General features: G+C 39.5%; 1 protein-coding gene across 1 annotated transcript in view; it reads left to right on the top strand.

Moving 5' to 3' along the window:
* The window catches only part of LOC139738986 (DNA topoisomerase 3-beta-1-like), a 40,897-nt gene that overhangs the window by 6,372 nt on the left and 10,085 nt on the right, over window positions 1-24,440 (top strand). The window contains exons 6-15 of the mRNA XM_071649601.1: window positions 342-476; window positions 2,639-2,751; window positions 3,493-3,693; window positions 4,353-4,554; window positions 6,841-7,023; window positions 8,820-9,029; window positions 10,089-10,306; window positions 11,327-11,507; window positions 11,818-12,017; window positions 21,756-21,864. Of these exons, the coding sequence (XP_071505702.1) occupies window positions 342-476; window positions 2,639-2,751; window positions 3,493-3,693; window positions 4,353-4,554; window positions 6,841-7,023; window positions 8,820-9,029; window positions 10,089-10,306; window positions 11,327-11,507; window positions 11,818-12,017; window positions 21,756-21,864 (1,752 nt within the window). The remainder of the gene's footprint in view (window positions 1-341; window positions 477-2,638; window positions 2,752-3,492; window positions 3,694-4,352; window positions 4,555-6,840; window positions 7,024-8,819; window positions 9,030-10,088; window positions 10,307-11,326; window positions 11,508-11,817; window positions 12,018-21,755; window positions 21,865-24,440) is intronic.

Here is a 24,440-nt window from a genome sequence, read left to right on the forward strand (position 1 = left end):
TATTCCAAATTGTACACATTGCGTACAATTTATCTGCTGACCTTTCCCAATCAGTAGGAACATTCTTATTTCTTTAGTAGGAGGAAGCTTTATTCAACCTTGTGTTTCCATTTTTGTCAAATTCTGATAAATAGTATGTTTGGGAGATGGGTGAAAATTTCTGTTTTTGCATCAATTTCTCCAAGTTACTCCTGTTTCCTGAAGTTTAGAATTGGCAAGCATGATATTGATATTGAGGAGAGGGGTTGATTTGTTTCTTGTTTCTTTAGATGTTCAGGTGTACCATTTGTTCACTATATCCTTCTTTAATGGCCAACACTGTATTTCTTGTTTTATTCCAGGGAAAATATGGAGACCTGGACAGCACTCTGATCTCCTTCGGCCCGTGCCAAACTCCAACGCTGGGTTTCTGCGTTGACAGACACGACAAGATCCAGTCCTTCAAGCCAGAGCCGTTCTGGGTCATCCAGATTCAGGTTGGTCCAAAATCCTATTAATGAAGATTGCCTCACACAGGAGAGTTCTGCTAAACCCTACTTGTGCTGGGGACTTTGGACAGTGTGTACACTGCTATGGAGTTTACTGTGCCAATCAGCACTCAGAGCACACAAAGAGTGTAGACTGTTTGTGAGAAAATATAAGAAGGTGGAGGATACTACAGCCCGGCTTCCGTATGGTAAATAACTGGCCAGTAGAAAGACGAGTTTAACCTGTTAAGGATGGGTCCCGCGTATACTCCGGCAGGTATCTATGGGAAATGCGTGTTGTAGCAAAATCAGTCTGCCCTCACTGGGCTCATTGCAATCATTATAGGTCCACCTGTCCACTGCTCTGGACAGGTTTCCTCTATAAAGCAAGATTTAGGTGTACCTGGACAAAGTAAATCCTCAGATGCACATTTGATTTCAGGTGAATTACTTTGAATCTCTGAAGGTTGCAAAACCTGGTCAGTATTTTGCCATCAGAGGATAGGTCATTTATTTCCTCTGTTTGATGGATCAAATTTTTGTCTTGTGCTATGCAAGTAGGAGGCTTTGACATACTGAGATAAGAAAGGAAACATTAGATGAATATGCCTAAAATGACTTTTGTACATGGCAAACACATCAGGTGATCATTTGTGAATCTTGCATCTGATTTGAAAGTTAGAAAAGATGTAAGACCATACATTGCAGGCTTTTTGGAAGTCTAAATTGTTGTTTTTGCCGTTAAGGCAACATGGTGCATCCTTGTGAAACATTTTTCTGTCGGCCAACATTAAACTGTTGAGACACATATTCTTTTAATGGGACTTTGTTCTGATTTTTTGTGATGCAGACTTTTTTGACATGTCATTTCAATCATCTCGTTATAGTAAATAGGTAGAGTAAAATTTTTGTTGTGATTGGTTGGATTGCATCACGTGATTGTTGAAAAACTTTGGGTATAGTGAACAGTCGTGCCACTATACCGAACACTTACAGCGCGCCTACGCTTTATGTACGCACAGATTTGCGCAGCGAGGGACGTAGTAGGACAAGGCCGAGCATTTCAACGTATGCGCGCGTAGCGCACTGGATGCAGAATGTAGCAGTTTATTATACGCGAGTCTGCTCTGTGCAATACGCATACGCGGCTGTACTATATAGCGTCGCGCTGTACGTGAGCAAGGTTGCGGTTACGGTGAGTCTAATGTTAGATCTAGGGCCTAGACCTACGGAAAATACACGCAGATCGAGGGACCTATTTACTATAACAATTAGGGCATGTTCTATTGATGCGCCAGTAGAACTCCAAATACTATTAAAACTTATCCCTCATGCAGTTCTATTCACCTCGGCCTGCAGCCTCAGTGAAACAAAACAGCACTCGGGATAATTTAGTAATTGTCGTTCTACAATCCAGTATAGTGCACCATAGAGCATGCCCTATTTGTATAATAGTATTGTGGGAAGTTTGACAAATTCACAGTCTACTGCTGATTGTATATTTCTAACACACTCTAGTGGTGTGGCATCTGTCAAATAGGCATCAAACTGAGGCGGCCATTGTAAGGATCCCCAAATTCCTTTGAGAACCAACGTTTCATTTCCATCTGAAACTCTCTACGTGTATGTACATTATACCATGTTCCCATGCCCGACTCAGTTGACAGTGTACCAAGTTCACATATTCTGCTCAAACACACAAACTCGCCAAAACTGATTGATAAATCACCAAATGCCCAGGTACATTGAAAGTTTTTCTTGCGATTCCAATCCTGTCACGTGTAGCTTCCATACTTTATTTGGCTATTGTCTATCAAGTGGTATTCCTAAGTGGATTCTCTAGGAAATTCTCAGTTTCTAACACTGCTTTGTGTACAAAGTCATACCTCTACAATAATGGAGCGACAGGTTATTTAAAAAAAAACAAAAATAGAGCTGTCACGCAATTTACAAAGAAAAGTTTGGCAGTTTATCTCATGCATTTCCGTATCCACAAAAATCTATGAAAGTTGCACAGATTTGAAAAACAGGTTTTCCCAAAGCATGACTAACTGTACGCTGCTGTCTCAGAATAATGTGGCACACAGGAGATTTACACCATGACAAATAAAGAGTTAAAGATTTTTTGTATGACCTTTGCCCTTTGACCTTGCTCTTCCTCCTGCTCCTAGGTGTCACATGACAGTGGGAGAAAGTTGCATCTGGACTGGGACCGGGTCAGGGTGTTCGACCGGGACGTGGCCCAGATGTTCCTCAACATCATCAAGGGACAGAAGGATGCGAGGTCAGTGTTGCATCATTGGATGCTCCATTTCCTTTCTTCCTCTTCGTTGCTTCTTCTCGATAGTCCTCTTCTCCTCTCCTCCCTCCTTTTCTTCTTTTCCTTACATCCTTCCTTCCCGCTCTAACCTGTCCCTTTCCTTTGTCTCATTGTTTGTCCTGTGTATGTTCTTGTTTTACTGTGAGCATCTTGTACCTGTGTGTTTGTTGCATGTGTGTGTGTGTGTGTGTGTTTGTGTTTCCTTACCTTTACTTTTGTTCTATTGTAAGTTCAATGTATTGAGGGGCCCACATTTCTACAAGCTTGTCTTTTACGTGGGTTCCTCTTTTCCATTAACGCTATTATTTTGATCGATGAGTTCCATGGATATGCATTTTGTTGTAATATAAATACATTGTACATTTTGTTTTCATTGAATTTGTACAACAAACATGTGTTATTGGAATTAAAAATTCTTTTGAATTGAATTGCAAAATGAAGTTATTTATCTCATTTTCATTTCATTCAAATTTGCTGGGAGCTTACTATTGTCTGGGGCCAGCATGCATTTTGTGTGTGATGAATTTTACTACCGAGCTTTCACACCCCCAGTCCTAAAAAAAAATGGTAACAATTTATACACAAAACATATTCAATATTCAAAAGATCATCATTTCAATTTTCATATGATACAGTGCATGTGTAATGTTATGGGATGATTTCCATCATTTTGACCATCTCTCTGTTTATCTTGCTCCCCAATAGAATAACATCAGTATCTCAAAAGGAGAAAGCCAAACAGCGCCCTCAGGCGCTGAACACCGTAGAGTTAATGCGAGTTGCCAGCTCCTCCCTGGGGATGAGTCCACACCATGCCATGCAGATTGCTGAGAGGCTCTACATTCAGGGCTACATCAGCTACCCCCGCACAGAGACCACACAGTACCCCGCGAACTTTGACCTCAAGTAGGGAGAGCAGCATGTTCATTACTTAAGAATTATTTTTGCCTCATCAGGACAACGGCATGAAAAAGTTACCAAGCATTCACCTTCTGACATTGACAGTGACCTGTAAAGAGTCTCAATGTATTTCCTATAATTGCAAATGATGTGGTAATAGAAGGAAGACCGTATTTGATCAATGCTGTTAACACTTAAATATTTTGATCTTCAGTACTGTCTGAAGGTTTATGAGATTTTGACAATATGTAATCAGAGTATCAATCTTATTTTGTGTTCAGCCAACTCATTTAAATTTGCAGTTCTCTTTGCTGTAACATCAGCAACGTTATCCAAGAGTACTGTATACGCAAAAATGTTTTCTGAATACTAAATTGGGAATTGTAAGAGAACTACAGTACGGAATTAGAGAAAGCATCATGCATTTTCAAATATGTAATGTGTGTACCCCATACCACTATTTGTGTGAAGTATATGGTTGTTTTATGACACTCTCAGCTGAAAGGTGATCTTTAACGACAAAGTACTTTCAAACAGTAAAACTGCAGCAACAGGAAACCAAATAGTCCAAAGTATGAATCTCCAAATAATCTTCAAGCTATTCATGAGGATACCTTGATACCAATTTCTGGAAAGGCTCCAATATCTTTTCCCCTCTTCTTCAGAGGTACGCTTCGGCAGCAGATGTCGATGCCCTGGAGCAGCGAGGTGAGGGCACTGCTAGACGGCGAGTTCACCCACCCACGCAAGGGGAGCGACGCAGGGGACCATCCCCCCATCACCCCCATGAGAGGAGCCAGTGAAGGGGAGCTTGGGGGAGAGGCATGGAGGCTGTACGAGTACATCGCCAGACACTTTGTTGCCACGGTAACCTTGCATCTTCTGTTTTTTAAGTGGTGTCTACCAATGGTAACGCAGGCATGCTTATTTGATTTCGCATTGGTTTGGAACAGTTATGCTCATGCTCTCTCTCTCTACCTCTCGGTGCTACAGAAAATGAGGTATTTTTGGTTTTGGCTTATTTGCCCTTTATTTGCCTGGGTAGGGCCTACTTGCCCGTAACCTTCCTAACTTTTTCCTCATCATCCATTGAATCCTTTAAATGTGACTGGATAGTGGGTTAAACCAACCCACCCTTTATAGTCCATGGGGCAGGCCAGATATTGGTACCACCTGAGGTGGCAAAACCTTTTTGGTGTCATTTTGTTTGTCAGGCATAGATATGCTTATCAAGCTACCTTGTATGATAGCATTTCCAAATGAGTAGCTTAGTCATAAAAAATGAATTTTTAACCTATTTGGTCTTGTTGTTCTATCCCTATACTTCTGAATCGAGACTAACCGCTATACAAAGAAGAGCACTGTCTCCTGTATGTTCCAAAAAGATTTTTCTCCTCACTGGGAAAAATCTCTTTGGTATGTTCAAAGGTGTTCAGTTGTAAACGTGGTGCGCTTAGTCTTTATTCAAGGCAGCGAAGGGAATATCCAAAGGTTATGATGTCCACAGCGCTTAGTCTTTATTCAAGACGGCGAAGGGAAAATCCAAAGTTTATGATACAGTGTATACCCCTTTATCTGAAAACAACAACAACAAAAAAAGCAATTCCTCGTGAATTTTATTGTATTTTTCAATTATTTATCATTTTCCGGTGAAAACTCTACGGTAAAAACGCTAATACCACGCCAATGTCGCTTTATTGCCATCCAACAATGAAAGATAATGCTAACACAATGTACCGTTACACTACAATACATTATAATAAATAATATTGTAAATGAACAGAGTGATTTTTTGATGTATTTGTTGAGAGGGTAGTAAAAAAACAGGATAGATAATCCCTTTTATTAGGAACTTTAGATATGATAACGGTACATTGGTCTAGATAAAGACTAAGCGCACCGCGTGACAGCTGTGGACATCATAACCCTTTCGATATTCCCTTCGCTGCCGTGAATAAAGACTTAGCGCACCGCGTTTACAACAGAACACCTGTGGACATACAGAAGACAGTGCTCTTCTTTGTATAGCGGTTAGTTTCGATTCAGAAGTATATGGATATAAAAACGAGACCAAATTGGTTAAAAATTCATTTATTATGACTAAGCTACTCATATGGAAATGCTATCATAGCTTGATAAGTATATCTATGCCCAACAAACAAAATGGCACCAAAAATGTTTTGCCACCTCAGGTGGTACCAATAACCCATTTTTCGGGTCTTGGCCCATGGACTATTAGCAATGTTCCAGGAACCAATAGTAAAGGTCATGGTACTGCAGTTGGGATTAAAAGGATTAGGTAATCTGTATTCAGTTAGAAACTCTAACTCTATGGCAGTTAGCATCCAGATGACTGTGGCAATGGGCAAAGAAAACACTTCAGGGGACCTGCCAGTCGGCAAACGAAGTACTGAATGTGTTAATTGTTTGGGTGAGTATCACAAACTGGGCAGCCTGCAGGCCATAGAGGTCACAAAGAAATAGAAACATTGATGATAAGAGAAGTGATTTTGATGGTGGTGATGATGGTGATGGTGATGATGGCGATGATGATATTAATGATGATGGTGATGGTGATAGTGATGATGATGACGGTGATGATGATGACGATGGCGACAATGTTGATGATGATGATGATGATGATGAAGCATGGCCTTGCATCCATTCAAACAAATTGTGAATGTGCCTTGCTTTATCTTCTTGTGCTGCTGTGGAGAATCAGTGACTGCTTGAATGTGAACATCATGATGATTTGGATTACATTTGAAGCATTGGCCTGTAAACATGGATTTGAACTTGTGGAACAAATGTAGCATGTTTTTATGCATTTTTAGGAAAACTCTTTCAGAATCATTGAAAATATGGCATGCTGTTATTCCACTATTTATTTGGGATTTTCTTTTTTACACCAAACACAAGTCTTCCAAAATGTTATCAAAGCTGATAAGTACACACGACCCATGAAACTGTTTTGTTTTTTCCCCAGTGTAGAGGCACTGTGGTATCTTACTGTGTCGTTAAAATTGTATAATTTCAATACTTGTCCATGCGTGATACTTATTTCCCACTGAAAGAAGGAAGCTGGAAGAACAGAGGCAATCATTTTGACCTTTGAACTCTATGATCTTCTGTTCCTTTGGAACCGTGACACAGGTGAGTCCCGACTGCCGGTACCTGGTGACCACCATCCGTCTGGCGATCGGTGACGAGGGTTTCACGTGCACGGGGAAGACCCTGATCAGTGAGGGCTTCACAGCCGTCATGCCCTGGCAAGCCCTCAAAGACGAGGAGAATCTTCCCAACGTCAGCAAGGGGGACATCTGCTCCATTGATGAGGTATATCTTATGTACTGTTTATATTTGTATAATTTACGTATCATGGGTGATCTACATGTGATTTACGTATATGGGGTGATCATGCCACTCTCTACAAGTTTTGGGTTGCGGACATTCTTTTCTTTTTTACATTTTTTGACCTCTGTACTGTATATCCCTACTTCATAAATTGTCATCCCTTTCAACTGTGAATTTCAAGTAAGAATTCATCTCATATCGGCATCTGGGAATCTACACTCTACAAACTTCTGCATAGATTTCTCATATTTCACATTTTCAGTGGTCTTGATTTCTGTATTCGACAATTCACTTATGCAATTTTTTTTAATGTTTATGGTTTATTTCTGGAAACGTGGAATTTTGTAGAACAATAAAAACAAACAATGTGAATTTAAGCTATTGTCAGATACATAGAAAGCTGTTAATTAATGTGTTCTGCAGTGTTTAGTTGATTTGATATCTGAAAGTGTACTCAGTGGAAACTTTTGATCTTGTGGGAGTGAAATGTTGGTTCCACAAAGAATCAAACCTTGCTTTAACACTAACTAGGCCGGGGGGGGGGGGGGGGGGGGGGGCCTCTGAGGCCCCCCCCTCGACGTTTCGCGCGATGTATCGCTATCGTGAGAAGCTATCGCCGCGACGTTTCATGACTTTTTTCTTTCGAGTCTCCCGCATCTTTTGACACCAAATTTGCGACGCTCGGGTGCACGGTTCTGAAGTTGCGCATAAATATGCATGTGTATGTCAGACCAAAAATTGCTCGAAAACGTGAATTTGTGTACAATTTCAATGCAAACTGTGTTTACAGGCAAATTTCATAAAAGCATGATTATTTTGGGGGTTTATTGATTAAAATCAATTAATAACGCATTTTCTTGTTCGGAACAATGTCACGGACGAATTTCATCGAAAAAACAATGAAAAACATAAAGTCGGAAAAACAAAGAAATACATAAGAAATTCAAAAAACAATAAAATACTAAGGAAATTTTTTTCTGATTGTGCAATTTTTTTCTCTTACATTTGCTAAGGACACTAAAAAGAATATTTACACCAAAATTGTGCCTGTTTTGAGCTTTATTTAGTGATTTATACCAAACTATCTGATTTCATGCATCATTTTGCATAAATTAGCATAATTTAGTGTAAATGATAATTTTTGAAAAAATTAACTTCATGGTACTTTAGATTACATCATAGGCAATGCGTGTGCCAATTTTCGTCGCGATCGCGCGGTCGACGGCCGAGATCCGGAGGGGGGGCCTGGGAGGCCCCCCCCCCCCCCCCCCCCCGGCTCTATCATCTACCTAAATAGCCCGGCCTAGTTAGGGTTAAGTCGACCTCACATAACGTTGCTGGGGCCACAAGGCCTCATATCTGAAATTTTGATGAAAATGACTTTTTTGGTTTAATGGTTCGATAATGAAAGTGATGTCCTGTCCAAATCCTAGCTGTCTTACCCCCAAAATGAAGCCACCATGGCATGTCAAAGGAAAGGCTGTCCTACTTGATACAGTGCTTTGGTTGACGTGTTTTTTTCTCTCGTGAACATTTAACATTTTGTATAACTATACGAGGTCTTGTCGCCCCAGCGACGATAAGTCAAATAATTGCTTAAGTTGAACGTATTTTCAAGTCCTCTTCTCTTTATAGTCCATTAAGTTTAAGCACTCATAAATTGAATTTTCTCTAAGTTGAAGCGACTTCTTCAGTCTATATAGATTTGACTTTAATCAGCAATGCTGACTGAAGAGGCAGCCTATTTTTAATTATCTTCCTTTTTCTTGTAACCCCAGGCTAAGCTGAGTGAGAGGCAGACCAGCCCCCCTGACTACCTGACGGAGAGTGAACTCATCTCCCTCATGGAGAAACATGGCATCGGGACGGACGCCAGCATCCCCGTTCACATTGAAAACATCTGCCAGCGTAACTATGTGAAGGTGGAGAGTGGGCGTCGCCTTATTCCCACGCGGCTTGGCATCGTGCTGGTCCACGGTTATCAAAAAGTAAGCCAAGAGACCTTTTACGATTGTGTAACTTCAGTTTACTTCTTTGTCACAGTTGAAAGTAAGCCAAGAGACCTTTTACGATTGTGTAACTTCAGTTTACTTCTTTGTCACAGTTGTCAAAAAGGCATTAAACCACTTGTACCAGCAAAACTCGGATAAAATCATAAGTCCGATGATCAAAATTATTGCTTTCCTCATATTGACTTTCATTAAGAGATATGAATATCTTTCAACACACATATCTGTTCTCAATGGTAGCGTTTCAAGGAATATGTTATTATCGATAAGTTCATTTCCTTATGATTTTAATGCTGGCATGTGCGTGTAATCCTCTAAAGTCGGTGATGCTTCACAGGTACACATGCTTGCTACAAAATCAAACATGGCCATAGAATAATGAGACCATTTTGTTGTCAAACCCAGGTTTTGCAGTGTTCTTTTGGCAAATGTTTGTTGGATTCGCATAATCAAAGCTTTGCCAAAATGTTAGAATGTATATTCTTAAGTTCCTCCAACTATACTGGTAGAGAAGAAAATATATTGGTGCAAGTAATTCTGCATGTTAGCCATTTCTAGTGAATTTTGCTTGCTTATAATTTCTGGGATGACATGATTTTCCGTCTTATCTCCATATTTCTGCATTATCATGTTGACAACAGTTTATAAAATGCAGGGCAAAATTTAGCAAACATATCCACACAACAACTTTTTCCACAATTACAGTATGTTGGGACCAGTTAGCCTGTGTTAACTTTGCATAACCACCCCCCCCCCCCCAACAATAAACCAGACAAATAATAAGTCAATGACAAATGACAGCTCTATTTAGGGCCCAGGTTGCACAAAGTGAAGAGAGGGGGGAAAAAAAAGAAGAAAAGCAAAAACCCCAGCAAACAAATAATTCTCATTTCTAATGTAATCTTTTTAAGTTTTGTTTTTGACTCTTTACTTTCCATTGGATGGTGTTCGTGTATGAGGAGATCCTCTTTGACTAATCTCAAAATTGGAAAGTTAGAGAGCGTCCACGAAAACAGTTTTTAATGACTCGTTTTGCAGATTGACCCAGATCTCTCGCTGCCCACCATGCGATCAGCCGTGGAGGAGCAGCTGAACCTAATCGCCCAGGGCCGGGCCGAGTACGACTCCGTCCTCAAGCACACGCTAGACATCTTCACCCGCAAGTTCCTCTACTTTGTGGATCACATCCAGTCCATGGATGACCTCTTTGAGGTCTCCTTCTCTCCGCTGGCCGCTACGGGCAAGCCCATGTCCAGGTAATCTTAGTATGATATTGACTGGGTTTAGGGGATGAAGAGGGGAATATCAGAATATATGTGACTCTGCACCACAAAACCAACAAAAATGTTGCCAGACATGGATTTTTAGTTAAGGTCAGATTCTGAAAGAACAGACTCTAAGCTTTAAAGTGATATATAACTCTATCCATATGGACTCTCCTAACCTATCTAAATATTGGAAAGCAAGTACACACAGTATATAAGTGTGAACTGAGAAAAGAGGCTCGAAGAACAGGGTCTATTCAAGCGCTTACTCTTTACCAAGCTGTGCGAGCTGTACAATGAATGGAACACAACAGGGTCTATTCAAGCGCTTACTCTTTACCAAGCTGTGCGAACTGTACAATGAATGGAACACTAACAGGATGATAACCACCAGAGCAACAACAATGAAGGGATTATCAGATTAAGCTGAAATTGTGCATGCTTGATTAACACATTCTTTTGAGGATCAATGCCAACTTTCAAAGCAGTTATTGGAATTGAAAGTTATGAGCATGGACAGGGTTCTTAAGAAATGAAAAGAGGACTCTTTGAGAAACAACTTCACACTATTCTACTAAAAAGTGTTCCAGAAAAACTGCTACATACCTAAATTGCTTTTTGTTTTATGATCCCAAACTTTAGTATAATGTAGAAGAAGACTTGCTCTTTCAGAAAATATGAAAAAAGCATCAAGATTGGCTATGTTGGCCTATTTCACCTATTTTCAGCTCTCACACAAAATCAGTGCATGCGACTTTTTGTTCGTTTTGTGATGCACGGTCACATATTAATTCATGGTCTACATTCGAAATGCCCATTGGTGATTGGTCATAAAGTCATGATGTAACTTTTGCAGTGAGACTTGACATTTTTATACGTGTATGTTTGATTGAATTTGATTTGGACGTTCATGCTGAGATTAATCTAACTGATATTAATCAATGCTAAGGACAGAATTGTAATTAATACCCCCATCTCTTCCAATTCTCCAAATCCTCAAATTTCTCTCAGGTGTGGAAAGTGCCATCGATTCATGAAGTATATCTCAGCCAAGCCGATGAGACTGCACTGCCCGACTTGCGAGGAGACGTACGGCCTTCCACAGAACGGCTCCATCAAACTGTACAAGGAGATCCGCTGCCCGCTGGACGACTTTGAGCTGGTCATGTGGTCATCCGGCCCCAAGGGGAAGGTGGGGGAGGAATATGAACGTCTATTTCATCTCTTTCTCTCTCTCCCTCTATCTCTTATTTTGTTTCCTGTCTGTAGTTCTGTTCCTTTATAGTCTTGGGTGAATTTCAGGGCCTCTCTTTGATTCTAACTGGCATCACTGTATTCAAACAACATGTTTGAGTTGCGTATGTTTCTGTTTGCATTGGACCGGCAAATGTCTAGACAAAAAAACAAAAAACAAAAACAAAACAAAACAAAACAAAACAAAGTAAAAAAAAAAAGATTAACTTTCTCTTTGTGTCTCTTCCCAACCCCGATCCTCTTCCCAGAGCTACCCGGTGTGCCCGTACTGCTTTACCAATCCTCCCTTTGCTGAGATGAAGAAGGCCCAGGGGTGCAATGCATGCACCCACCCCACCTGTCCCCACTCCCTAACCATGCTAGGCGTGGCTCAGTGCATTGAGTGCGACGATGGGGTGATGGTCCTCGACCCTTCCTCCGCCCCCAAGTGGAGGCTGGCTTGTAACAAGTAAGTTTTGTGTTTTCAGGTCACATGACCTTCTCTCTCTTTCCATGCACCGCTCGTAAGTGGACTAATCTCCCACAAGCCCTGCGTTCACGTTGGTCACCGCGATGCGGAGAAAGTCCCACGCTCTGGGACTTGCTCCTTAACCCATTGAGGACGGTTTGATTTTGCTATAGCATGCATTTCCTGTAGACACCTGCCCAAGTATACTCGGTTCTTGTCCTCAACAGGTTAAAACCAAAATGTGAATGCTCGCTAGGACTTGTCCCCGCGTCCCCTCAAAGCAAGTCGAGTTCCGGGGCAAGATTTAGAGGGGAGAGTGATCTAGGGGCGCAATAATTGATAGCATCCAGCTCTATTCATCAAATGTGTGCATGCCCGATGCCTGGTTCCAAGTGGCAGAGCTCACACTAAGCCCCACTTGCCCCCACAGCTTGGTGACAGTGGAGATAGCAGTGTGGACGGTCAGTCGTGAAAAAAAGATAAGATCTCTGGTGACTTTCCCCTCAACGCGGGGTCTAATGTGAATGCAGGGGCTGTACCATCATGGCACCATCTGTGGAATCCTTCCCGTTGACATTTGAGGGAAAGTATGATGTTAATTAACTGGACATAAGTTTCACTAGCACCACTGTAAATGAACACCAAGTACTTATCAACACTGGCACTATTCTCCCCATAGGGTGCACACAATCAAGGTACATCTTCAATAATCTTCAGAAACGAGGAGGCAGGTAGATTTACCTTATACGGGGTTTACGTTGTAGAAGAAGAAAAAGAAGAAGACTTCTCATGACAGTGTTGCTATTTGCGATTGAGAAGCACAGCCACGGTATTAGACGTGGGTGTTATCTCTATTCAAGAGAACCATGAGTAATTTCCTAGTCTGAAGACAGTGTACATTGCATCAGGTTTAAAGAGAAGCAATATATTTTGCATGTTCTTAACCTGTTGAGGACAAATCCTGAGTATTCTTGGGCAAGTGTCTACGGAAAATGTGTGTTGTAGCAAAATCAGTCAACCTCAACGGGTTAATTTGTGAACAACAGTCAACGCAAAAATTTTGTGAAAACATAGATACCATTATATACATATTATATGCAGTATTTCGAAATCTTGCAGAGGGAAGGATTGACAGTGATTTCAGAAGAGATTTTGGGTGATTTCCTATCGATTTGTTCTTGTTTTCGCATTTATCTAGCATGTCAAATTCTTTCTATGACATTGAATGGGCAGATTTTCTTCCCCTTGATTATTCTGGTTTTGTTTTGTTTTGAGATTTATTGTGTTAAGTACACTTGTATCAAAATTAGATATAGCACTATCCATACTGTGACTATTCACTCATTTTTTCATTTGTTTTATTTTCATTTTTTTTTTGATTGGTAGGTTTGAAACATCACTGGTTTTTCAGTATCTTGGATTTCTTTTCTTTTTCTTTTTTGTATTTTCATTTGATTGAGTAGTATAATTCAGTTTATAAGACACACCAGGGTAAAATGTCACCCAAGCACTTGATGGTTAAGAGATGCAGCAGAAAAGGGAAGAGGGAAAAAGGTAGTACATCTTGACATGCATGAAAAGGCTTGTAAGATACAATGCGTATCTCACAGATAAAGATTCCGTAGCACTGTTTGTTGGCATAGAATTCAAAGAGTGCTTAAGAACTGATGACAGTTCATTGTCATCAAGGGGTTAGACTCTAATTTCTCCTGGATGTAGGTCTGTAATCCAATACCACAACCCTCCATCGACCCTTGTGGGATGCCATGTACAGATTTCATTTCAATTTCTTGTGAAATGTATAGACTGTCATCATAAAATCTGATGGGGTATTTGACCCAACAGCCAATGCTGTGTCAAAATTTTATGTCCTCTCTTAGTAGATACTCATAAAAGAAAATGATTGCAGTGTTCAGGTGGAGTTCTAAAAAAATGGAAGTGAATTAAAAAAAGATATATATTAATATCTTATATTTATAAGATCAATTTCTGTGAAAGAAGAAAAACAATAAAGAAAGAAATAGGCCAGGGCATGCCACTAAAGAAAAATGTATTTCAGATTGATTCATTTTATGGGAAAGAAACTGTTTGCTGGGCTGTTGGGCCAGATACAATATTCCCCATGGAATTCCCAGGAATTAAAATAAATATCAGGGTATATGTACATTTGAAAAGCTGCACTGAGTTATGAACTCTGGATGCAAGGTGAAGTGGAAGGTAGAAAGAAACCTCGACTTATTTTTTTCTTTCATTAAACCTCATGACCTGTCCCACTATATTGGTTCCATAGCTTGAAAGAATGCCAGTGGAATCAGAAAGGAGCAGAGGGACAAAGTTTCTTGTCATTCAATTTCATGTCATACATTGTAATTGCATTAACTCAGAAATGAGATCATTGTACATCATTAAATTGGCAACTCTAAATTTCACTGTTTCTCACACCTTAAAGAAAGTTTGGTTGGTAAATTGGCAGCTCTGAATTTCACTATTATTTTATCTCACATTATGAAAGAAAGATTAGTTTGCAAAATGGGAACTCTGAATTTCACTGTTTATTTCACATTAAAGAAAGATTAGTCGGCAAATTGACAACTCAGTTTCCTGTTAATCTCACATTTACAGAATGATTTGGTGGAACTGTATAAAATCGTTCAATCTGCTCAAAATCAGACAGAATTATACCCAACTTCGCTAATCTGAGAGAGAGAGAGAGAGAGAGAGAGAGAGAGAGAGAGAGAGATGGAGAGAGAGGAATTTGTGTGACCAAGTTAAAAAAAAGTGGTTGTACATATTCACCAAGTTAAGAACATTTGAATAATCTGCAATTGAAGAAGAACAAAACAAAAAATCAAATATGAACAACAAAGACCTCATATAACTTTTTTTGTTGTTTACCTTACAAAGCATTCACAATGAAATTAATGATATTAATAAGAAAGTGTAACACTAAACCACAGAAATGTGATGTATTGATATCAGTTTGATTATACCACATGGGAACTTCGGTCGAGGGGGTCACATTTCAAGACATTCTAGGACTCTGAATATGGACAAGAGGAAGCAGAGATATAAAACATTTGAGTATATGAATATAAGAATGACCCAAGTCCATGGAAGACCATTTCAAGTAAACTAAAAAAAACTTCATATCTTTTTTATTTGTCCAATAATATTCTATTTAACTGTGATGGGAAGGCAACATTGTATATATTATTATGACAATTAACATTTACAATAATTGTGGAGAGGCCATTTTGTGTTGTGGACTTGGGTCTTTCTTTGATTCATATGGACTTGGGTCGTTCTTTGATTCATATACATGATATTCTGCTATCGAGATGAGAGAAGGATGAGAGAGGGTGCTATTATATGAATGTAAGAATGACCCAAGTCCTTCATTCTTACATTAATATAAGATTTAACTCATTCATTTCAGGCACTTCCGGGGGTAATTAGGATTTATCATTTATACACAAGATGAGTCCATGCATAAGCTACAATTTCTCATGTCAAACTGAATTTGGCCAAAAATTGGACTTGGGTCGTTCTTATATTCAGGTCTTCATTTCTTTTCTGTAACAAACACTAAATGTTTTGTTTTTGTTGTTTTTTTTTTCATCCCTTGGCAAATCCCTATGTTGTCCAATCTTTTGTGTTTGTTTTTATTTTTGCCAGCATTGTTTCTGTCTTTATTATGGTACGAACAGGTGGCATGTACTATCGACTAAATGTTATTATCGACAGATACACATGTAATCATGCATTCCACGGGCTAGTTTAGTAAAACATGGCAAAGAGCTAAAAGCCCACATGTCATTTTGCCCAAGGGGGCAGCCATAAAAAACTTGCTGTTGGAACAAGTAAAAACGTGAATGGATATCTGCCCATGCACAGTCTTGAGCGTTTGGCCACATGCCTGTTCAAGGAAGCAATGACAAGTATCTTTTCTGATGCCCTGTGTGACCTGAATGAAGATACCATCATGTCATACCATTTTCGCTTGCCCTTCTATTTTCCTCAACCAAGCAACTTCACATTAAAGAGACCTCGTAGAGTGAACTTTGATGAATTCATCAAAAAAAAAAAAAATGATTTCCTGTTTTTGATGCCAAACTCTGCTATAAACTATGAATTATTCTATCTTTGTGTGGTGTGCTTTGATGGGCACCACACATTTTCCACAAGAAGGACAAATAATCGTAACATTTTACGACATTGTTTGCACAGTGAAGGTGAACGGAAGGGCAAAAGACTCGAAATGAAACAAATGATAGCAACTCTAAACCAACAAAGTTCCACGCCCAGAAAGCTATTAAACAGAACAAAACAAAGGCGGGTACACTTTACAAAGTTCAAACACACTTCATCATGCATGGTATGATTTCTCACTACGGGTATTAAAGAGGAAGTGAGCTTGCAGGCAGAATATTAAATGTGAAGTGTGTATGTGTGTGTGTGTGTGTGTGTGTGTGTGTGTGTGTGAATGTTCCAGCTTTAACATTGTCAGGAAATGGCGACCCATGCCTGGTTACACCTGCCTGCCCACTGGAATAGAATTGATGGAGTGATGTTGATTTTGATATGAGAGGGGAAAATGTTACAGGAAGTCATGCAAAGGGCATTTCGGTAGTCAGCAGCATTTATTGACGAAGCTTTGAACATCACTATGCTAATCGATTCATAGGCATGCGTCTGTGATGCATGGCGTGCCTAGCTGGGTGATAATATTTTTTATTGAGCCATTCGTGGTGCTGAGTGAATTCAAATTCTAAGAGAACATGTCGAGGGGATGACATAACAGAAAATGGTGTACTTTCACCCTTGTTTCTCCCTCGCTCAATCTCTCTCCTTGCGTGCGTACTTCCTGCAATAATAAAAGAGTCTCAAAGTTTAATGTTTGCAAACAATCCCCAAATGACTGCACAGCGGCACCACCCATCCATATTTTCACAGCAAAATGTGTCGTTTTTATTACGAATGAGAAAACTGATGCCAAGCAGCGATATTGCTGGTAACTGTTAACCTCCATTAAAAAAAAAAAAAAAAAATTATCATCTTTTATTTATCCCACATTGAGGAGAGGATTTTTTCTTGCTGGTGTCTAGACAAGATTGTTGAATATCTCCTAGAACATTGCCTCTCTTTTGGGTGCAGTGGTGACGATATTTGCCGGGAAAACCTTCGATTTTTCAAGCGAGCGTTCCCTCGATTATCTTAATGCCTATGCCTGTGTTGGTGCAAAGGGATGAATGAAGGGGCAGATTTCACCAAAACCAATTTACAAAACGTCTTAGTGACTGAAGAGAACAGTGGTTTTTGTTCGTTTGTTGGTTTATTAGTGAGACTAAGAGAGCATACAATTGTAATTTTGTTGTTTTTTGCTTTGTTTTGGTTTTGGTGTTTGTTTGTTTGTTTTTTTGCCTTGCTGAGTGTTTTTTGTTTAGTTTTATTGTTGTTGTTCCAGACAAACTCACTGCCAGTTTGGAAATGTGCTGGTAAACAAACAAACAAACCAATTAAGTAACTATAACTATTTTAAACTAACTTACTAACTAGCGAAAACAAACATTCATACATTAAAAACAAACAAACATTCTTACTAGTAAGAAAAGAAAAAAAAAATCAATGCAACAGCACTACCAGCTTACACCACAGATGCCAGATTTTATATATATATAGAGAGAGAGATTTTTTTTTTGTCATGCATGCTATGTTGCACTGTCTACTTGTTTGTATCATATTTTTCCCCATTTGTTGCCATAATAGGAGTCAATCCCTCTCATAATATTTATCAGCAATATGCTGGTATCATTACACAAGCCAACTGAATTTGTTTGTTGGTGTTTTTTTTTTCTTTCATTTGTCAAATTGCAATAGCTATTGTTGATTGTAAAAGCCAGCATATGGCAGTCAAAAAAAAAAAAAGATTGTATTCTTTTAACCCTTTTCTGTGCCAATGAGTAAAGTGTGTGCAAATTTCACACTTACCTGTGAACATGAGATTAATCTGGCATGCCAAGGTTTAAAGGGGATGGCTAGTAACCGATCAGTGGGAATCAGTGGGTATGCTGAGGGATGATTGTTCCAATCCTTGTGGGATTCATTTAAGAGTACATTATATACCATATCTACTGTTGTGTGAAAATCATTTGCTTCAGAACGGTCTCATATTCAAGTAATGTGCAGATTAATGCCCCGTCACTGACCAGGGACGCTTACCTGGAAACATTAAACTGCACATTACTTGAATATGAGACCATTCTGAAGCAAATTATTTTCACACAAGAATAGATATATAATGTACTCTTAAATGAATCCCACAAGGATTGGAACAATCATCCCTCAGCATCCCCACTGATTCCCACTGATCAGTTACTAGCCATCCCCTTTAAAGGGGGAAAAAAGACTTCAAGAGTGAGAAGTACTAGGTGTTACAAAAAACATTCCCACTTTTGATCCTATATAGTTGAAAAAACTATATATCAGATAATACTAACATTGATATATGAGCAATAACTGAATAGTGTACAATTTTTTTTTTTTTTGGATGTAATTTGAAAATGAAAGCATGATTCAGTTTTGTTAAATTCAACATTAATTTTCCAGTTAGGTTTCAATTTTGCTCTATTTTCAACCCTCTGTACAAAACTTCAACTTTGCACAGGGGGTTATTGGTGTGTATAGGAGTGATTTGCTGATACCCAGACAATGGTCCTGGACAATGGCCAGGATTGGAATGCTCTATTACATATTCATGAGGAATTCCATTATCACAGCTAGTCTTTATTCATTCTGAAATGCGAAGTATGCAAGCACATGGAAATATGTGTTCACTTTTTTTCATGTGCATGCATTTCACCCTGTGTCATGAATTCAGACTAGCAGTGCTCAGGGCAATCCACATAAATAATTAATGAAGCATTTATGTGCCTTGCAGCAGAGCTCTGAACAGGTGGTATCCATGTCCATTGTTCAGGGTCATTGTAAGTACACACTCACATACACATCATTGGTTCCTGAGTAAAGTTCAAGTTTTGTACAGAGGGTTAAAATTTGCTCAAAATCTGGAACCTAACATTGAAATAAATCATTGATTTCAAGAAACTAATATAGGCTTTCATATTCAAATTACCTCCAACTAAATTCTACACTTTTCAACTATTACTCTTATCAATGACAGTTTTATCTGATACATAGGTGGTTTTTTTTTCAGTATTAAGAATCAAAAGTGTGAAATGTTTTTTGTAACACCTAGTATTTTCCATAGACATCGTAGAATAGCGACACAATCATGTACACGCAAATCAAACTCAGAGATAAATTTGGAGATGCAGTAGAAAGAGTTGTCATCCTGCCACTGTGAGAATTTTATGTGATTCGTCTTCCATCTGTCCTTTTTTTTTTAAATTAGACATCATTAATATGAATGTTCATGAGAGAGAGAGAGAGAGCTCACTGCGGTATAAGCCTTTATTTTGCCATACTTAGCATTTATTGCCCCTTTTAAAGGCAGTGTCTAAAGTTTGGGATTTTTTAGTGCACGTCATTTGTATGGTACAAGAGCCTGATTACGGCACAAAAAAGCAAAAAACAAATAAACAAACAAACAAAACAATACAACACAAACACAAGATAAACAAGTTCTCGGTCCTTACAAATTTCCAAACTGTGCTCTTCAGTTGTACAGGATTTCTTCAACTTTCCCTAAATGATTAGAAAAAGTATTGATAGCTGAAGGCAGTTACAACACTGGCATTATTGAAAACAAAACTTTTTAAGCCTTTTTATTTTAGTCGTGCAGAAGAGTAGGCATTGATAAGGACAGCAGACCGATATGAAACACCATAGCAACCATCTAAAGAGAAACATATAAATGAATGTTAGAAACGAACAGATGCACACAACACCTCCAAAGAAGGACAGACAGACAAACAGACAGACAGACAGACAGACAGACACAAATGAAGTTTTGTCTTAAGAGTCTTGGGTGATTCCTGTGTGGAGATTCACCTTGTGCTGCAGCTTGGTTGTCTTTCTATTAAAGTTACGGCTGCTCCAATCGTTAAATTTCAAGGTGAATTCACAGAACAACTCACAGTCTGTTGGTAGTGAAACCATTAACTTACTTCCGTGGGCATCGATTCTGAAGAGAGAACTAAGAAGGGAACGGGGGACATATTATACTCTTACATGTACGTGTTAGTGTCACAGTGAAACAGGTTGGTATACGTGCTAATGCCATTTATGAAACATATTTCACCTTTCGCTGTTTTACCGTTCGTTCATTTGTGTGTGTGTGTGTGTGTGTGTGTGTCTTTTTTTTTTTTTTTTTTTTTGGGGGGGGGTATTTTCACTCATTTTGTTATTATGAACTTCTTAAGTCTGAGAAAGAAGAAAATATAAGTCTACAAGTGCGAGACCTGTGCTGGGCTCAGTGCCGTATATTAAGAATACGGCACTGGCTGGGCTCGATGAATGGCGCCCTCTGTTGTTTCTCAAGTATGGCTGTCACACCTTATCGTCGTAGACTTCTTAATATTGCAAAATGTATGGACTGCGTAAGCGATGTGCTTTTTTAAAGGCAGCGTAAAAATTGCAGTGCCACTTCTTTTCCAAACATATTCAACGCCAGTCCACGAGAAGGGTGAACAAAATGTCAAGTATGAAACCGCCACGCTAAGCTTTTCACAGGCATGGAAACCTTTTTACAGTTTCATGTCATTTGAAGGTATAATTGTCACCCACTTCAGCGGGAAATATTCACGAAGATGCCTGGAATGTGACAAAAATTTAGTTACGTGTGATACATCACAGTAGAAGAATCGAACCATGAGACAGGCTGACGGCGTTTATTCTATCGGAAGTGGCTAATATTTGAAATTTAAATTGCGATGGATTTTTTTTTTTTTTTTTTTTTTTGTTGTTGATAGAGTAAGAACTACGTGGAACAGCGTGTTTTCTGGAGTATTGGAGACGGCTTAGATATGTGGCAGCTCTCTTCATGCTTGTCTTGCCAATTATTTTATCTTCTTCTCTCTCTCTCTCTCTCTATCTCTCTCTCTCTCTCTCTCTCTCTCTCTTTGTTTCTTTTTGTGGTCTGTGTACTTCCTTCACTCTACCGATATGTCAATCCTGTCTGTGATGTTGATTCCATTTGTTTGTATCTTGAGAGCGCGTCGGATTGAAAGCCCGAGAAGTCACAAAATTTTAGCAATAGATGTTTCGTTTTTCCAAATGACATGTCTTTGAAATTTCCCTTGTCTTTATCTATCTCGCCCCTGACGGAATTAAATTCACTATTCAAATTAAAATGCGCTACTTTAGTAAGTTTTCATGGTGGTGAAAATAATAAAGTGTTTACAGTGATTATGATAGCAATGCAATGATGGCGATGATCGTGAATAATTAAATAGAGGAATTGATGATAAATGGTTTTGTCTGCGGTATTGCTATTGCTATTATTATCATGAATTGATTTATACATATGATAATAACACATTACTTCTCAGTAATCTGCAATGATGATAGTATTTATTATTATCATTATCAACATGCATCTGTGGACGCATTACATACTATCCGTAGTGCAAATTTGTCGAAGTGTTTGCAAAGTACAGAAACCGCAATGTATGCATTACAAGATTATTTTGTAAGATACAAAATAATGTGTTCTGTTAATTGACTCTGTGTCCCATCCCCGCCACCTCCAACACCTCTTCTCTTTGCGGCGTTGTCAAGGTGCAACATCATCATGAACGTGTTCGAGGACGCGCACAAGGTGACCTTGTCCGAGGGGGAAACGTGTGAAAAGTGCGAAGCGTCCATTCTCAACGTGAACTTTAACAAGGTGAGTGCAGAGCCGACGGGAACATTACTACAGTGCACTCCGTTACAACGGACACGGTTATGACGAAACTCTCAAAATTACGAAGTAGAATTCATTTCCTGAAATTATTGTCTGTATACAGGATATATATTTGTGTTTATTTTCTTTATCGTTGGCCTATTACGGACGTTCCGGTAAATCGGAAGAATACTGCCGTATCGGAAGAGTTCGTTGTAACGGGAGTTACCTGTACCAATATTGCCCCGGAAGGATAGTGGGTCCTCGTGCAGTTTTTGCCCTTGTGGTTTAACTACCTTGCCCCCTTTTGTCCGAGTGTCATTATTTTGTCAACAGTTGAATGTAGGGCCGCTCATGTTATTGTAGCATATTTGTGTGGTTGAAATAAAATAGAAATAGAAACATTTCTCGTCAAAGCTGACAAGGACGGTGGAAAGGCAGAGAGACGCGTGATGAAAGAGTGTAAGATGATGGTGACGACGGTGTTTATGATGTGGATGATGGTGGTGATGCTGATAGTGATGATGCTGTTGATGATGTTGGTGGTGATGTTGATGGTGACAGTGATGATGATGCTGATGTTGGTGATGGTGATGATGAAAATGATAGTTGATGATGGTGATGATGGTGATTGTTGTGATGATGATGGCGATGGTGGTTAATGATGATGATGGTGATGATAATGATGGTTGATGATGATGATGATGATGATGATGATGATAATGGTGATGGTGGTGGTGGTGATGATGATGATGATGATGATAGTGATAATGATTGTTAATGATGATGTTGGTGGTGATAATGGATGTTGGTGATGACCATGGTCAAATGCATTGAAACAACTGCAAGAAGGAAAAGCCGGAAGGATTCAAAATCCAGTTGCACCATAAAATGTATGACGTCATGTCTAGAGGAGAATAAAACGACAAAAGAGAATTATTACCAGAAAACAGGTGTTCTTTAGTATGAAACAGAAAGATAAAGTAACACATCAGCAGAAAAGTTTGGAGAAATCACGGGCAACAAAACAAATAAAAGAGCAAGTCAGGCGGAGATATATGATTGCGAGAAATAAGGAAAGACGGAAATGATAAGAATGAGACGAAACGAAAACCAATATTTTGTGATCCCATTCCTGAAGGCTAGAATTGACAAACAGCGAAACGAACAATATGAATGTGACCTCTTGAGAAAGATCAAGCGAATAAGATGTCTTTGGTAAAAGTCTGCTCTAAGTTGGAATGGTGTGGAGTGACGGTGACCATTTGCAACATTTCGAGATTAGTAGAAATGTATCTCGAAATATGAGATAAAATGTTGGAGTCCGCGGTAAGGTTGCAGTATGTGTGTGTGCGTGTGATAACGCGTAATTATCACTTTCCGTAACGCGAACTTTTTTAATCACGAAAGGTTGCCAGCTACATGACAGTATATCGGCCTGTAATGACCGGTCTATAAAGGTGCACACGTGTTGGATGTCTACCAATGTAATGTGAAGGTTATCAGGGGCGGATCCAGGAATTTCATAAGGGGATTGGGGGGGGGGGGCACCTTTACAAAATTGAAGGGGCCACAGGCCCCCCCCCCCCCCCCCCCCCCCATTTTTTTGTCTTTGTCTTTTTTTTTTTTGGTCTTTTTTTGTTGTTGAAAAAAAAATAAGAGGGGGGCGCCCGGTTTGGATTCGCCAGTGGTTATGGTTGGTTTCATTGTCTCAAAAGAAGCAGGGAATTCTGTACGTGTCCGTGGTGAAGGTGGCCACGTCCTATATTGTTTCATTAAGGTTGAGTTATTGAAGGGGAAAGATTAGATTTATAAGGACAAAAGGAGTTTCAGCTACTGTGATGAAATAGCGGCAGTTGTGCATTTTCATTGTGTATGTTCGCGTTGTTGTGTGGGAGGGTGCATGAGTGTGTGTGTGTCGTAGTTATAGGGCATGCACGTGCGTGCGTTTGATCTATGAATGCATGGATGTGTTTGTGTGTGCGTCATATAGGTTCATCAGCGCACTGTGGGCATTAATTTTGGTGAGTTGGCGCCAATTTTCGCAATAGGCGGAATTATTTGGCCTGACTAATCCTCCCCCTCGATATCAATATGTCACTGTGTCGCCACTCCGTCTTGGTGGCTGCCCCGCCCCGTCCCGTCGGCGGCCGAAACAAGTATGAGATTGGTGCCCACGGCGGTATAGCGGCCAATAAGGGGTAACGAAAACACCGAAGTGGGTCACTCGGCGTGAAATCACACCTTGGGTTATTTACGGGCATGGATCCAAACGACTCCAGCCTGATGATTTAAGCGATTTTTCCTCCCAGAAAACCCAAATGAGAGAAAACTCGAATATGGTAAGTGTGTGGACATGTTATGGGAAAGTGTATTCTTTAAGTGTGCCTGAGTGCTTGGTGGACTTTTTCTTCAATCTCACTCAATGTTTATTTCTGGTTTGACGTAAGGACCTGTCAAATAAATAGAACGCTTGACGATCTTAAACTGACTCACCGGTAAGGTGAAAGCGAAACGCGTTGTTAAAGGCATAATTTACTATTTGCATATGAAACAAAACCCCAGCATTAGTGCCTTTA

This window comes from Diadema antillarum, unplaced genomic scaffold, assembly GCF_040938485.1.
Source record: "Diadema antillarum isolate AM-2024a unplaced genomic scaffold, OU_Dant_1.0 seq00000778_RagTag, whole genome shotgun sequence".
Lineage (NCBI taxonomy): Eukaryota > Metazoa > Echinodermata > Echinoidea > Diadematoida > Diadematidae > Diadema > Diadema antillarum.